At 42.7% G+C, this 14220-nt stretch overlaps 7 protein-coding genes across 9 annotated transcripts; 4 read left to right on the top strand and 3 right to left on the bottom strand.

The window, feature by feature from the left end:
* Positions 1 to 494: 494 nt before the first annotated feature.
* On the bottom strand, positions 495 to 1230 carry LOC6502728 (sex-regulated protein janus-B). Its single transcript, XM_001964513.4, has 4 exons — positions 1100 to 1230; positions 880 to 1032; positions 701 to 825; positions 495 to 641 (listed from the first exon to the last, which is right to left on the bottom strand). The coding sequence occupies exons 1-4, from the start codon at positions 1149 to 1151 to the stop codon at positions 555 to 557; spliced, it is 417 nt and encodes a 138-aa protein (XP_001964549.2). The 5' UTR covers positions 1152 to 1230; the 3' UTR covers positions 495 to 554.
* Positions 1219 to 2067, bottom strand: LOC6505884 (sex-regulated protein janus-A). Of its 2 annotated transcripts, none has more exons than XM_014905347.3 (4): positions 1916 to 2067; positions 1681 to 1842; positions 1496 to 1620; positions 1219 to 1434 (listed from the first exon to the last, which is right to left on the bottom strand). In XM_014905347.3, exons 1-4 carry the CDS (start codon positions 1950 to 1952, stop codon positions 1321 to 1323), a joined length of 438 nt encoding a protein of 145 aa, XP_014760833.1. In that variant the 5' UTR covers positions 1953 to 2067; the 3' UTR covers positions 1219 to 1320. The 2 variants fall into 2 exon arrangements, with proteins under 2 accessions (XP_014760833.1, XP_032305509.1); XM_032449618.2 differs by having other exon boundaries at positions 1920 to 1978.
* A 228-nt stretch (positions 2068 to 2295) lies between these two features.
* Positions 2296 to 3678, top strand: LOC6505640 (serendipity locus protein beta). Its single transcript, XM_001964511.4, has 2 exons — positions 2296 to 2503; positions 2557 to 3678. Exons 1-2 carry the CDS (start codon positions 2431 to 2433, stop codon positions 3555 to 3557), a joined length of 1074 nt encoding a protein of 357 aa, XP_001964547.1. The 5' UTR covers positions 2296 to 2430; the 3' UTR covers positions 3558 to 3678.
* A 295-nt stretch (positions 3679 to 3973) lies between these two features.
* LOC6502718 (serendipity locus protein alpha) lies at positions 3974 to 5717 on the top strand. Its single transcript, XM_001964510.3, has one exon. It carries the CDS (start codon positions 4040 to 4042, stop codon positions 5621 to 5623), a length of 1584 nt encoding a protein of 527 aa, XP_001964546.1. The 5' UTR covers positions 3974 to 4039; the 3' UTR covers positions 5624 to 5717.
* Positions 5718 to 5993: 276 nt separating this feature from the next.
* LOC6505641 (serendipity locus protein delta) lies at positions 5994 to 7630 on the top strand. Its single transcript, XM_001964509.4, has one exon. It carries the CDS (start codon positions 6120 to 6122, stop codon positions 7410 to 7412), a length of 1293 nt encoding a protein of 430 aa, XP_001964545.1. The 5' UTR covers positions 5994 to 6119; the 3' UTR covers positions 7413 to 7630.
* A 214-nt stretch (positions 7631 to 7844) lies between these two features.
* On the bottom strand, positions 7845 to 8726 carry LOC6505882 (60S ribosomal protein L32). 2 transcript variants are annotated; one of them, XM_001964508.4, is made up of 4 exons: positions 8600 to 8726; positions 8522 to 8542; positions 8304 to 8403; positions 7845 to 8239 (listed from the first exon to the last, which is right to left on the bottom strand). In XM_001964508.4, exons 3-4 carry the CDS (start codon positions 8394 to 8396, stop codon positions 7928 to 7930), a joined length of 405 nt encoding a protein of 134 aa, XP_001964544.1. In that variant the 5' UTR covers positions 8397 to 8403; positions 8522 to 8542; positions 8600 to 8726; the 3' UTR covers positions 7845 to 7927. The 2 variants fall into 2 exon arrangements, with proteins under 2 accessions (XP_001964544.1, XP_032305510.1); XM_032449619.2 differs by lacking the exon at positions 8522 to 8542 and having other exon boundaries at positions 8600 to 8660.
* A 345-nt stretch (positions 8727 to 9071) lies between these two features.
* LOC6505642 (cytoplasmic FMR1-interacting protein) lies at positions 9072 to 14211 on the top strand. The gene is made up of 9 exons (XM_001964507.4): positions 9072 to 9427; positions 9505 to 11336; positions 11396 to 11688; positions 11750 to 11862; positions 11915 to 12114; positions 12174 to 12709; positions 12768 to 12862; positions 12917 to 13303; positions 13368 to 14211. Exons 1-9 carry the CDS (start codon positions 9221 to 9223, stop codon positions 13578 to 13580), a joined length of 3876 nt encoding a protein of 1291 aa, XP_001964543.1. The 5' UTR covers positions 9072 to 9220; the 3' UTR covers positions 13581 to 14211.
* Positions 14212 to 14220: the final 9 nt, after the last annotated feature.

Genomic DNA, 14220 nt, shown 5'->3' on the forward strand with positions numbered 1-14220 from the left:
TGGTGGATTCATTGGTGACTAGTACTGCAGGGTAGATTCTCTTTGTATGGAACTGAGAACTGAAAGAATCCAGCAGGGTAGCAGAACAAGACGTCTATAAGACCTATACAAATTGGTCAGACATGGCTTAATTTTTTTTCGTAGATTTAAATTTAAATGGCATTCCCAGATGTCGTTAGGTGGCAAGCCCACTTCTGAGATAGGTTGCACTCGGCTAATCACCGGATCGACCGAACAATAACGATTACAGAAACAACCACAAGATTTAAATTAAGCATTGATATATTTCATTTTTTGGGGCGTGAGGATGTGGAAAAATGTTGCACCCACTTAATATGCGTGGGTGCAAAAAAAGTTTACGTGCCAAATCTGATATCTCTTATAGTCCCCGAAATATAAGAGAATGATGATTCCTTCCTCCATTTCTCATATCTTCACACGAATACAATATACCCTCTTACTCTATAGATACCGGGTGAAAAAAGCAATTGCAGTTTTTAGTTGATTAATTAGTTTATTAATATAATATATAACCAAAAAAAATTTAAGAAATTTCAGCCAACAACAATTTTAAAATCCTTATAATTGGTTGAAGATTGTAGAATACTCCTCGTCCTGGAATGGTCGGCCTCGCCAAAGGTCTGTGATAATAATACCAATAAGGAAAACAGTTTAACGTTCTGCAATGACCTATACTTACTCTGCTTTTGCCATATATAGTAATTTTTTTCTTTGCTTTATCCATGTTGATCAACCCACCGCCCAGACATTTGGCACAGATACCCATCGGCTCCAATTCTGCCAGTGTTTGGTCAAAAATATCCACTGAAATTAACCTGTTAAATGACATGCCAATGTGAGTAAAACTACTTAACTTACAATGGTCCTCAACATCGCCCCCCCGAATGATTGACATCCCAAAACCCATGTGACCATGATTATGGGCCAACATTAACAAATAGCGTATACGGCCCTCAGAAATCCTAACCCGAGGAACTTCCTTCAAGTTCCTATCTATCGAAAAGTATCTACCTAAAATGATCCAAAAAAACGGTATACAGTTCCAGTATTCTTCTTTCCAGTTGAGCACAATGCTTACTAAAAGATTTTAGACATCGAGGAAGTCGGTTTAGAGTACTATAATATTGCATGTTGGACTTGAAATACAATTTCGAATAATTTAGACAATTTAGAGCCGAAAGGATTAGTCTGAACAGGTTCACAGTCACTACTGGAATGATTATTCCAGAATGATAAATATATATTTTCGTTTTTTGTTAAATGTCATGGCACATTCGATCAGAAGGCCAATTTTCATTTTCAAAATTCTTTATTAAAACAGTTGAAACCGTCATCAGAGATTTCGATCGTGTAATCTGGGTATTGGGTTTCCAGGATCTTTTTGGTTTGGGCATGATCCGCTTTTCCGAAGCCCTAAAATATATGAGAAGAAATGAGTTATGCCAATTTAAATTTTTTTTGATTTGAGTTTTACCTGGGAGTAGCCATAGACTTTCAGGTATTTCTTTTCAGGGTTGTGCTCTATACGTCCGCCACCGGGGCACTCGGCCTTCAGTCCTGATTTAGCAAAAATCGCCTCTTCTCGTTCAAAGATGTCAGCTGTAAGTATGTTTTTTTAATCAGTTAAATCGATACTGATTAAGAAACTTTTATAAATACCGTGCCATGTGCAGTCGTCAAAGCCTCTTACTACCGTTTTAGAAGTCTTTCCACCATTTATTACGACGATCTGAATATACTTAAATATTCCCTGATCGCTGATATTAACCAGTGGCACGGCTGCTAGAGCTTCCTCGGACATTTTTCTTATTATGTGTAGCCCTTTGAAAGGTTTAGTAGCGAAATCAACTATTTATTTGGGGTTTAAGTCCTTAAAAGTCGCTTAATTCCTTACCGACCGGCAGTTTCCCAAATAACGCAGATTTTATCATGTCAGTGTGCCCAGATTTTTAGCACAACATACGAGTACAGTTGCTGCACAAGTCAGATATTTTCAAGCTAAGAGTATTTATTTTAGGTAAATAACATTAAGTTAGTGTAAGAAACATAAAATTCCAAAATTTTAAATGAAAAAATAAATGGAAAACAATTTAAATCATCTCTGAAATAAAACACAAATGCTGCTAAAATTCCATACTTAAGTTGACGTATATTTTTTTATTTTAAATTATTAATTAATATACATATTTTTTAATTTAAAAAAAAATTTATGGATTCCGAATTAACTAAAGAATCACTTATTACGTATGTAAAACATTTTATTAATCTTAGCTATTTTGTGCCGTCACCGATGGAAGTATTCTGCGTTGTACTATGTTGGTCACACCGCAAAACAATTGAGTGAATATTTACAGAAAATATACACAATTTAAATTGTTAAAAGCAAGTTTTCGATCTCAAAGCGACGAGATGAGCTCAACACGTCCGTTTTGTTTCGTTTGCGGTAAAGTAAAATCTGTCGGAGTCTGCCAGCTCATCGAAGGTGGGTTAATCGAAGAATACCATGCGCAAAACTAATGTGTGGGAACTTTTCAGGATGCATTGTGCCAGGGACTTTCAAGCCCATCAAAGATATATTGAAATATTTTGAAAAGATCATCAATCAGCGGTTGGATCTGCAGCCCAACTCCGCCGCGTGCAGGGATTGCCTGGAGTATTTGTTCAATTATGACCGACTTGTTAGGAATCTTGTGCAGGTGCAGCGCCAGATTGCGGATGCCCTCCTAGGATGCCGTCTGGGAAAAGGGGGAAAGGCCGCCGGAAAGCTGGTGGTAAAGCCAGATGTCACCAAGGCTCGGGTACAGGTTCCAGCCTTCAAGATCGTTCATCCGACGGCAAAGAATTTAAATAGCCCAAACACTTCGTCTTTTATAATTGAAAATGACCAAAGCGAAGAAATCAAGGAGGAGGAATTTCTTACGGAGGAAGTGATGGATGACTTCCAATTTAGTGAAGTCGAGGAAAGCATGACGTCTTCCGAAGACGACTACTTGGAAACCATAGATTATCCTTGTCACATATGTGGCGAAATGTTTTCCAGCCAAGAAATCCTAGAACGGCACATCAGAACGGACAACTGCCAGAAAAGCGATGATGCAACTTGTAATGTCTGCGGTCTGAAGTTTAAAGATGACGAAGTCTTAGATCTCCATATGAATCTTCATGAAGGAAAGACAGAGCTGGAATGCCGCTACTGCGATAAAAAGTTTTCACACAAAAGGAACGTTCTTCGCCACATGGAGGTGCACTGGGATAAGAAGAAATACCAGTGTGATAAGTGTGGAGAGCGATTCTCATTGTCGTGGCTTATGTACAACCATCTAATGCGTCACGATGCCGAAGAGAATGCACTTATTTGCGAAATTTGCCACCAGCAATTCAAAACCAAGCGCACCTATAAACACCACCTGCGTACTCATCAAACCGATAGACCGCGATATCCCTGCACTGAATGCGAGAAGTCCTTTGTAGACAAATATACTCTTAAAGTTCATAAGCGAGTTCATGAACAGGCTAAGGAGGAACAGACATCCTAGTCTCAGAACATTCACTGAGCCTACAGTAGGGTATTGTTTATATAGTTTAATCTAAGTATCTAATCATATGCAAACATATGTATCATTAAATTAATAATACCTATACTATGCATTACTAAAATATCAACAGATTGTTTGTCGTAAAAATTTTTTGGGAATTTTCAGATAAATTCTAGTTTAAAACAGTTTTCAGAAAAAAACAATTTACTACAGGTAAATTGAAATATTTTAACATTTCTTTTGGAAAAACTGTACGTATATCAATATAGTTTCCCGGAATTAAATCAGGTAACACCGCGGATTTAAGAGTAGCTCATCGGTAAATGTTTCGCGGATATGGAACCCGTGGGTCATAAAAGTAGCAGATGTTTGATCCGTATGTGTCCATGCCTACCTGCGCTTTCCTATATAAACGGAATATTTTTCGCAGCAAATGTTAGTCGATAAACTACGATTCAACAGTATAGTGCATATTACAGAAGATGGATTCTTTGCTGACTCAATTGAATATGTGCAGTGAGCTGATTGCAGAAGGAACGTGCAACATGGGCTGGTTGAACGAATTCTGCGCCACTTTTCTGGACTTTGCCAGCGAACTCAAAGGGAAATTGCCAGATATTTCTCCGCGATGGCCGTTGGAAAGCGGAGACAGTCTCGAAGTAGAGACTATTTTCCTATGCCTTACCCAAGTGGTAACCTGCATCACCCACTTGGAAAGAGCCATCAATGTTGAGGCTTCGCAGATGTCGCACCATCATTTTCTCGATCGAATGGATTGGTGTCTCCGCCGGTTACTAGACTCGTTGACGCAGCTTTCGCTGCATCAGGACGAGGCAAAAAAACTCGAGGATCAGTCGTTTGTGGAGTTATTGGACCTGGCCCTGGATCACCTGGAGAATTACTTGGAAAAACTCAATGAAAAGGATAACAACTGTTTGGGCATCGAAGAAGATGAAGAGGGTTACCAACTGGCCAGCATTGTGAACCACATTGTTCGCCATGCCTTAGCCTTTGCAAACGTTGCTATTAAATCGGACAAGAAGGCTCTGTCCGCACTTTGTGAGACCTTACTTAGTGAATGTGCCATCTTCCACGAGGACGCAGGAGATCCCAACAATGGTCATCGCAAGCTGGAAGCCCTTTCCTTGGAACGTGCTCTCTACTCACTGGAATCTTTTCTTAACGAGGCCCTTCTGCACCTACTTTTTGTCAGTTGGAATGAACTGGAAAACAATCCGGTTAAAAAACTAAAAGATGTATTAAAAACTGATTCTGATGATGCTCAAGAGCTTATCTCTGCTTTCGATACTAACATGGATCGTATTCAGCAGATTGGAGTACTGGCCATAGCATTCTCGCAGGATATTAAGACCAAGACCATCGTCAGGAGTTGTTTGGCTTCCCTGGAGTCCCTGGATGCCTGCATTGTTCCTGCCCTACAGGTGCAACATTCCCCTGCCTCCGAAAAATACGCCGATATACTGGAACAGCATTTCAACGAGGAGCTTCTGATATTCAAAAACGTAATTCACGAAATTATTGACAGTAGCTCGTTGATCAATAACTTCTTGGATATGTTGGGCGAAAGTGTCCATATTCAGGAGAAGAGTCATTTAAAATTGATAATACAAATGGGCAATGTTTTGGTAGAGCACTTTCGATTGCCCGTTAATTACGGGGGACTAAGTAAAGATGGAAAGCGGGTTTACAACGACTTTATCGTTATTCTGCGAGAATGTCATGCCATAATTAACCTGAAAATTCCCGTGGATCCAAAACGAATAGTAAAACGCCTAAAAATTTTATATTCCATATTGGCAAAGCTTCGGGACATAATAAACAAGGATAATCAGGAAGCGGACGAATCATTCCTATCTCCAAAACCGATTGCCTGCAATGCCACCAGAACCATTGCTCGAAACAGTCGATCGAACTCAAGAAGGCAAAGAACGTCTATAAAACAGAAAACAGAAACTTTTATTCAAGAGGAAAGCTTAGCGGACTCCAAATGGAATGAAAGCGATCTAATAAGTTTTCAAATAACTGAAATTTTAAAACTAAACTAAGAATGGCAGAATACATTAAAAATTAGCATGTCATTAAAAAAAAAAAACTATTAATTAAATTCTTATATGTATTGGATCCAATAAAACAAAACAATAAAAATAAATGAATCAACAATGTTTTTTCTGGAAGATTAAGATTAAGAAAGCAAATTACAGTCAGAATTTATGCAAAAATATTAAGTAATAAATATCCAAGGCAGGGTTCAATTTCTATAAAAACTGCTTCTACAATAAAAATTTCAATTCTAAATTTTTAGTGTTGTAAAATATGCATTGACTTTGAAATTGAGGTGACAAAAACAGCGATAGCGCCCACGAAGTATCGATCTTTCGAAAACATCGAAGCAACGATGTGTCTCCACCTCTATTGTGCCAACGCAGAGTTGTATTTTGAGCATTTTTGTATAGCTTCCGATATTCCTCGTTTTGCCAACTCTAGTAAATTCCGTACACAATTTCCCCATCCGTTGCAAGTAAACAATAACTACCGGCCGCAATGGACCAATGCTTCTTTTGCGGCGCCGTAGAGCTGGGTGACGCCGGAACTAGCTCTAGTCGCTACGAAAAGCTATCCGCCAAGGTGCCCTCCTCGCAGAAAACTGTCTCGCTGGTACTGACGCATCTGGCCAACTGTATCGGCACAACGTTAGACCTTTCGCCAAGCAGCCGCCTTTGTAAGCGCTGCTTTAACGAACTCGCAGACTACGACAGCATCATGGTTAATCTGATGACAACCCAGAAGCGTCTTACGACTCAACTTAAGGCTGCCCTTAATTCCGACTTCGATGGTACGGAAAACGGCGAAGAGGTTCTATTGGAGGAGGTGGAGATGCCGCAGGATGACGCTGACACAGACGCCGAAGCAGAGGCTTTGTTTGTAGAGCTGGTCAAAGATCAAGAAGACTCTGATGTAGACATCAAGCGAGACTACGACGACGATGGAGAGGGCGAAGGCGATGGTGAAGATGAAGAATTCATCTGCGAAGTAGAAGTGGGCGACTCTGAAGGAGCTGTCCAAAAACGAGAGTCCGACGGCGACGATAAACCTATGAGAAAGCGAATCAAGCAGGAGTGCAGCACCTGCGGAAAGGTGTTCAATTCCTGGTACCAGCTACAAAAACACGTCAGCGAGGATCATTCCAAGCAGCCCAACCATATCTGCCCGATTTGTGGAGTGATTCGCCGAGATGAGGAGTACTTGGAGCTGCACATGAATCTGCACGAGGGGAAAACAGAAAAGCAGTGCCGTTACTGCGACAAGAGTTTCTCCAGGCCCGTAAATACCCTGCGTCACATGCGCATGCACTGGGACAAGAAGAAGTACCAATGCGAGAAGTGCGGGCTGCGCTTCTCCCAAGACAACCTACTCTACAATCATCGACTGCGCCACGAAGCCGAAGAAAACCCCATAATCTGTAGCATTTGCAATGTATCCTTCAAATCACGCAAAACATTCAACCATCACACGCTTATCCATAAAGAGAATCGGCCCAGGCATTACTGTACCGTTTGCCCAAAATCTTTTACCGAACGCTATACCCTCAAGATGCACATGAAAACCCATGAAGGGGACGTGGTGTATGGGGTGAGAGAAGAAGCTCCAGCCGATGAGCAGCAGGTCGTCGAAGAGCTGCACGTGGACGTGGACGAGTCCGAGCAGGCGGTGACAGTGATTATGTCTGATAACGATGAAAACAGCGGCTTTTGCCTGATATGCAGCACCAATTTCGAAAGTAAGAAGGAACTGGAGCACCACTTGCAGTTTGACCACGACGTCGTTTTGAAGTAAACTAATTCAGATACTAAGCTATTTTAGTCTAGTATATATTTCCTTTCCTTTGTACGTCAAAATGTAGGACCCGTCTACAAATATAATTTAATTGTATTAAAACTAAAATTTTCTTTAGAATTATCATTGTTTCAAAAATACCCAAAAAACTATTGACGTAAACTTTGTATACATTAAGCCACATAAGCATACAGCAAATAAATTCGATTCGAATATCCTATTGACGATTACAAAACAGTATCAGCATACATATCTGTCATCAAATTTCTATGAAGTTTTGACAAGAAAGCCAACATTTACTATTTTACATTGCAAGCCTACTCAGGTCGCAATATATCTAACTAAATTAAATATACTTTTATTATTGGTCCTACCGATTGCTAACTATCCTTTGATGGCTCCCATTCAACCTCAACAGAATACACACATCAATTCCACAAAAAATTTCACTTTTAACGTTTCAAATTTGTATTCCGACGTTACAAAAACTCGACGTTGCGAACTGAATCTTAAGCTTACTCGTTCTCTTGCGAACGCACGCGACCGTTGGGATTGGTAAGGCGGATCGACAGCTGCTTGGCGCGCTCAACGATCTCCTTGCGCTTCTTCGAAGACACTCCGTGGGCGATCTCACCGCAGTAGACACGGTTCTGCATCAGCAGGACCTCCAGCTCGCGCACGTTGTGCACCAGGAACTTCTTGAATCCCGTGGGCAGCATGTGGCGGGTGCGCTTGTTGGAACCGTAACCGATGTTGGGCATCAGGTACTGACCCTTGAAGCGACGACGCACTCTGTTGTCGATACCCTTGGGCTTGCGCCATTTGTGCTGCAACCAGATAATTCCTTTAGTGGCACTTTCTTGTGATTCGGCAATAGAATTCAAAACTCACCGACAACTTCGCATAGCGATCGGACTGGTGGCGGATGAAGTGCTTGGTGCGCTTCTTAACGATCTTGGGCCTGTACGCTGGGCGGATGGTCATTTTGGAGCTGAAATTGGCGAAACAAAATCCATTCATTAGTATACACATGTATTATCCAATTTCCCCGTATTTGCAAACGGCGACAAGTGCATGGGCGCACGCGAAAGCGCAGCCCCGACACCTACCTAATTGAAAAATCACCAACGCTAAAATAATAAAATTAAATTAATATAAAAAAAACCACGCGGAGCAATTCTACATACCTTGCCGGAAACGATAGGCGAAAAGAAAGAAAAACTGTAGAGCTGCAAATTAAACGAAATCGAATCGTGTATCGATTCTGCCAAAAGTTTCTTTCATAGGGTAGCCACTTTGGGTAACGGTCACACCTTTTCCCGCTAAAAAAATTGTAAACATTTATTTATTTTGCATAAAAATTAAAAAATTTAAATCTATGTATACATGCCAAAATTTTATTTTCAAATATTACTCTTATAAAAATATAGTTCTTCTAAATAAATTATTTAACTGAATATGTTTCATTTAATGACACACTTGTCCAAAAAGATTTTACAGCTAATATTAGTTTTATATTAAAAAAACAACATGGGAATAAAATAAGGGAGATAGACATGGGATTAGAAATTATTATAATATTTGTTTATAATTTTTTTTAATGTTATTTGCCAAAAAAAGGCTTTAGTTACAACACTGGACTCACTCTTGCCAATTATCAGCACTCCAAAAAGTCTGGCATCATTGTTAATGTTTGTGTATTTGTGGCAACCACGGTGAAAAAAAATATTCGGTGTCGGGGATTGGAGCCCCGCCTTTGTTAAATTGAATTTCTCTTGAGCTTCCGGAGGCATGATAAACAAGGCAGTATGACGGAGAAGATAACGTTAGCCGATGCGCTGTCCAATGTGGAGGTGCTGGACGAGCTTTCCCTGCCCGACGAGCAGCCCTGCATCGAGGCCCAGCCCTGTTCCATTATCTACAAGGCGAACTTCGACACAAATTTCGAGGATCGAAATGGATTCGTTACTGGAATTGCCAAGTACATCGAAGAGGCGACAACGCACGCAAACTTGGTAAGATAAACAAGCTAGAAACGCACGGACCTAATCAATTACTAACACTTCCTCCCCGGTCCCTCTCCCCCTTGCAGAATGTTTTGCTGGAAGAGGGGCAGAAACATGCCGTCATGTTGTATACCTGGCGCTGCTGCTCTCGCGCCATTCCCCAGCCGAAGTCCAACGAGCAGCCGAACCGGGTGGAGATTTACGAGAAGACTGTTGAGGTTCTGGCTCCGGAGGTGAACAAGCTCCTCAACTTCATGTACTTTCAACGCAAGGCGATTGAGGCCTTTTCGGGCGAGGTAAAGCGCCTGTGCCACGCAGAGAAGCGAAAGGATTTTGTCTCGGAGGCATATTTGCTAACACTGGGCAAGTTCATCAACATGTTCGCCGTTCTAGACGAGCTGAAGAACATGAAGTCAAGCGTGAAGAACGACTACTCGACGTACCGGCGGGCAGCTCAGTTTCTGAAGGTGATGTCCGACTCTCACACCCTGCAGGAGTCACAGAACCTTTCCATGTTTCTGGCTACTCAAAACAAGATTCGCGACACGGTTAAGGACACTCTGGAGAAGATTGTGGGCTACGAGGATCTGTTGTCCGACGTCGTCAACATCTGCGTGCATATGTTTGAGACGAAAATGTACTTGACCCCGGAGGAGAAGCACATGCTGGTAAAGGTCATGGGCTTTGGTCTGTTTCTCATGGACAGCGATGCCTGCAACATCAACAAATTGGATCAAAAGAAGAAGATTCGCCTGGAGCGCATTGATCGTATTTTTAAGCACCTCGAGGTGGTGCCGCTGTTCGGCGACATGCAGATCGCTCCTTTCAACTACATCAAACGCAGCAAGCACTTCGACTCCAGCAAGTGGCCGTTGTCCAGCTCCACCGCCATCAGCCCACAGGCTGATTTGATGGTTCACTTACCGAAGATCCGCGAAGATCATGTGATGTACATATCAGAGCTGGCTCGCTACACCAATGAGGTGACCACGACGGTCAAAGAGAACCCTTCAGATAAGGAGAACCGGAACACATCCGACTTAGCACTGCGAGGTCTGCAATTGTTGTCGGAATGGACCAGCGTGGTGACTGAACTGTACTCTTGGAAGCTGCTGCACCCCACAGACCACCACCAGAACAAGGAGTGCCCGGTAGAAGCTGAGGAGTACGAGCGGGCAACGCGGTATAACTACAGTTCGGAGGAAAAGTTCGCTCTTATTGAAGTCATTGCTATGATAAAGGGCCTGCAAGTGCTGATGGCTCGCATCGAAACCGTATTGTGCGAAGCCATTCGAAGGAACATTTACTCCGAGCTCCAGGACTTTGTGCAACTGACGCTACGCGAACCTCTTCGCAAGGCGGTGAAGAACAAGAAGGACTTGATTCGGAGTATCATAATGTCAGTGCGGGAGACGTCGGCGGATTGGCAAAAGGGATACGAGCCCACGGATGACCCAGTGTCTAAGGGCAAAAAGGATCCCGACGGGGGCTTTCGTATTATGGTGCCGCGCCTAAACGTGGGACCCTCCTCCACGCAACTGTACATGGTGCGCACAATGTTGGAGTCCCTTACGGCGGATAAGAGCGGCGGAAAGCGAACCTTGCGGAAGGATATTGATGGAAACTGCCTCGGGCAAATAGACACGTTCCACAAGAACTCGTTCTACTGGAGTTACTTACTCAACTTCAGTGACACTTTGCAGAAGTGCTGCGACCTCTCGCAGCTGTGGTACCGAGAGTTCTATTTGGAGATGACAATGGGCCGCAAGGTCAACAAGTGCATGGTACGTCATCAGCATAATGAGGAGTGCAAGGATCTGATCACCATGGAGAAGCGCATTCAGTTCCCCATTGAAATGTCCATGCCCTGGATCCTCACCGATCACATTTTGCAAACGAAGGAACCTTCTATGATGGAGTAAGCAGTGCAATACATTTTATGGTTTTAAGATTTATATTTATATGTCTGTTTCTCAGGTTTGTTTTATACCCGTTGGATCTGTACAACGACTCGGCTCACTATGCTCTCACCGTCTTCCGCAAGCAGTTCCTCTACGACGAGGTGGAGGCCGAGGTGAACCTGTGCTTCGATCAGTTTGTCTACAAGCTGAGCGAGCAGATCTTCGCCCACTACAAGCAGTTGGCGGGAAGCATTTTCCTGGACAAGCGATTCCGACTAGAGTGTGAAGTGCTCGGCTTTAACTTCCAGTCGTACCCGCGCAACAATCGCTATGAAACCCTGTTAAAACAACGACATGTCCAGTTGTTGGGTAAGACCACACCGAATGATTGTTGTTTCACCTTTCTCAACCAGCCTTCTGTACTTTGTAGGCCGTTCCATTGACCTGAACAAGCTGATCACTCAAAGGATAAACGCCAATATGCACAAAAGCATTGAGCTGGCCATCAGCCGATTCGAAGGCAATGACATAACTGGCATTGTGGTAAGTAAATAAATATCTAAAAATAAACAACTTTTTTAACTTTTGCTTGTAGGAGCTTGAAGGCCTTTTGGAGGCAAATCGCATTTGTCACAAGCTGCTTAGCAAATATCTAGCGCTCGACAACTTTGACGGGATGGTTAAGGAGGCCAATCACAATGTTCTGGCTCCTTATGGAAGGATTACCCTGCATGTCTTTGTGGAATTAAATTATGATTTCCTGGTCAATTATTGCTACAACGCAGCCACAAATCGGTGAGCTTCTTTCATCCTTTCAAATGAGTTTTTTTCGCTGACAGCTGTCTTAATTTTAGGTTCATTCGCACCAAGGTCAACCTCTCCTCCTCGCAGGCCATTCAACGGGAGAAACCCCCACAAATGTCACATTATTATCTTTGGGGCTCTAAACAGTTGAACGCCGCCTACTCCACCCAGTATGGCCAATACACTGGTTTCGTGGGAGCGCCGCACTTCCATGCCATGTGCCGCCTGCTCGGCTATCAGGGCATTGCCGTTGTCATGGACATTATATTAAAGGACATTGTTAAGCCGTTGATCCAGGGCTCGTTGCTGCAATTCACCAAGACCCTGATGATCGCTATGCCAAAATCTTGCAAGCTTCCCCGTTGCGAATACGGCTCGCCAGGTGTACTTAGCTACTACCAGGCCCATTTAACGGACATAGTGCAATACCCAGACGCCAAGACAGAGCTGTTTCAATCGTTTAGGGAGTTCGGCAACAGCATCATTTTCTGTCTGCTGATTGAGCAAGCCTTATCCCAAGAGGAAGTCTGCGATCTTTTACACGCGGCCCTCTTCCAGAACATCTTCCCCAGACCGTTTTGCAAAGGTAGGCGTAGATTTTAAATACATAACGACTTTAATAAATTTTATTTTGAATTCTTTAGAAAACGAGAAGCCCGAAGCCAAGCAAAAGCGACTGGAAGCTCAATTTGCTAATCTACAGATCGTCTCGAATGTAGAAAAGATCGGCACAGCCAAGGTAATATTCCAAATAAGACTACCATGATAGTTATTAATAAAAATTCCATTACAGCAAGCTATGATCGCACGTGAAGGTGATTTGCTGACACGTGAACGACTCTGCTGTGGCCTGAGCATCTTCGAGGTGATCCTTAACCGGGTGAAGAGCTACCTAGACGACCCAGTCTGGAGCGGACCTCCACCAGCAAATGGGATAATCCATGTGGATGAGTGCTCCGAGTTTCACCGGCTCTGGTCCGCATTGCAGTTTGTCTATTGCATTCCTGTACGTGGGACGGAATATACCATAGAGGAGCTGTTCGGCGAAGGACTCAACTGGGCCGGATGCGTTATGATCGTGTTGTTGGGTCAACAGCGACGTTTTGAGGCTCTTGATTTTTGCTACCACATTCTGAGAGTGCAACGCGTCGATGGAAAAGATGAGGATGTCAAGGGAATCGTAAGTTATCCATGTAGGAACAACTTTCATGACATTTTTCCAATTATTTCCGTTTACATTATAGCAACTGAAGCGCATGGTGGATCGAATTCGGCGATTCCAAGTATTAAACTCACAAATCTTTTCCATTCTGAATAAGTATCTTAAGGGAGGGGATGGCGAGGGCTCAAACGTGGAGCACGTGCGGTGTTTCCCTCCACCGCAGCATCCCTCGGTCATATCGTCGTCGTCGCACTACCAGGATCCCCAGAAGTTGCGCCAGAGCATGAACAATTGAATGCCGGGAAACGCATTTAAGCCAATCGCATATAACTAGGTTATACTTAATCGCAGTTACAATTAAGTCCCCGGGCGAGAAGAGGGCGCGAAGCAGATAAAAGCCACAGCATCGGCTATGTCCTGCCCACTTCAGACGAGTTCTTCGGGAATGAGGGGTAAAATTGGTTTTTATTGAATTCGATTTTATTGCAAACCTTTTTTGGCAATTAACATTCATTCGAACAGAACGTAAAATGTATTATCCAAGCAATTATATATAGATATATTGATTTCCCAAGCTATGGAATTCGATTAAGCTACTCTTATAAATCCCAAATACTCTACTGTAAGCTCCCTAAGATATTAGGTTCGGCCGCCTGTACCCCTCACTACAATTTTTAGAAAATATTCTTGTTTTGCTCCCCGATTTGAGAATCAAATTAGCCAAAGAATTGATCGACAGCACGGCAAAATAAAACGAATTGGCTTTAAATACAATCAAAGTATTAAAAAAATATATGAAGAACAATGTATGCTTACGTATATGGAGCTACGATGGAAGACAGCAGACAGCCAGCATTGAGACACATACACTTAATACAATGAACATTATCGAATAAAATTTTCATACGTATTTCTAACAAACCCAATGGACTGTC

The sequence above is a fragment of the Drosophila ananassae genome, chromosome 2L, assembly GCF_017639315.1.
Source record: "Drosophila ananassae strain 14024-0371.13 chromosome 2L, ASM1763931v2, whole genome shotgun sequence".
Taxonomy (NCBI): domain Eukaryota; kingdom Metazoa; phylum Arthropoda; class Insecta; order Diptera; family Drosophilidae; genus Drosophila; species Drosophila ananassae.

What these genes read in the sequence shown, in the direction of transcription:
- LOC6502728 (XM_001964513.4), bottom strand. Translation starts at nt 1,151, where the DNA reads ATGCAATATTATAGTACTCTAAACCGACTTCCTCGATGTCTAAAATCT. An exon ending in GGGCGATGTTGAGGACCATT is followed by an intron (nt 826 to 879) that starts GTAAGTTAAGTA and finishes GGTTAATTTCAG; the next exon opens with TGGATATTTTTGACCAAACA. An exon ending in CTATATATGGCAAAAGCAGA is followed by an intron (nt 642 to 700) that starts GTAAGTATAGGT and finishes TTATTATCACAG; the next exon opens with ACCTTTGGCGAGGCCGACCA.
- LOC6505884 (XM_014905347.3), bottom strand. Translation starts at nt 1,952, where the DNA reads ATGATAAAATCTGCGTTATTTGGGAAACTGCCGGTCG. An exon ending in TGACGACTGCACATGGCACG is followed by an intron (nt 1,621 to 1,680) that starts GTATTTATAAAA and finishes ACATACTTACAG; the next exon opens with CTGACATCTTTGAACGAGAA. An exon ending in AAGTCTATGGCTACTCCCAG is followed by an intron (nt 1,435 to 1,495) that starts GTAAAACTCAAA and finishes CATATATTTTAG; the next exon opens with GGCTTCGGAAAAGCGGATCA.
- LOC6505640 (XM_001964511.4), top strand. Translation starts at nt 2,431, where the DNA reads ATGAGCTCAACACGTCCGTTTTGTTTCGTTTGCGGTAAAGTAAAATCT. An exon ending in AGTCTGCCAGCTCATCGAAG is followed by an intron (nt 2,504 to 2,556) that starts GTGGGTTAATCG and finishes GGAACTTTTCAG; the next exon opens with GATGCATTGTGCCAGGGACT.
- LOC6502718 (XM_001964510.3), top strand. Translation starts at nt 4,040, where the DNA reads ATGGATTCTTTGCTGACTCAATTGAATATGTGCAGTGAGCTGATTGCA.
- LOC6505641 (XM_001964509.4), top strand. Translation starts at nt 6,120, where the DNA reads ATGGACCAATGCTTCTTTTGCGGCGCCGTAGAGCTGGGTGACGCCGGA.
- LOC6505882 (XM_001964508.4), bottom strand. Translation starts at nt 8,396, where the DNA reads ATGACCATCCGCCCAGCGTACAGGCCCAAGATCGTTAAGAAGCGCACC. An exon ending in ATCGCTATGCGAAGTTGTCG is followed by an intron (nt 8,240 to 8,303) that starts GTGAGTTTTGAA and finishes ATCTGGTTGCAG; the next exon opens with CACAAATGGCGCAAGCCCAA.
- LOC6505642 (XM_001964507.4), top strand. Translation starts at nt 9,221, where the DNA reads ATGACGGAGAAGATAACGTTAGCCGATGCGCTGTCCAATGTGGAGGTG. An exon ending in CGACAACGCACGCAAACTTG is followed by an intron (nt 9,428 to 9,504) that starts GTAAGATAAACA and finishes TCCCCCTTGCAG; the next exon opens with AATGTTTTGCTGGAAGAGGG. An exon ending in AAAAGATCGGCACAGCCAAG is followed by an intron (nt 12,863 to 12,916) that starts GTAATATTCCAA and finishes ATTCCATTACAG; the next exon opens with CAAGCTATGATCGCACGTGA.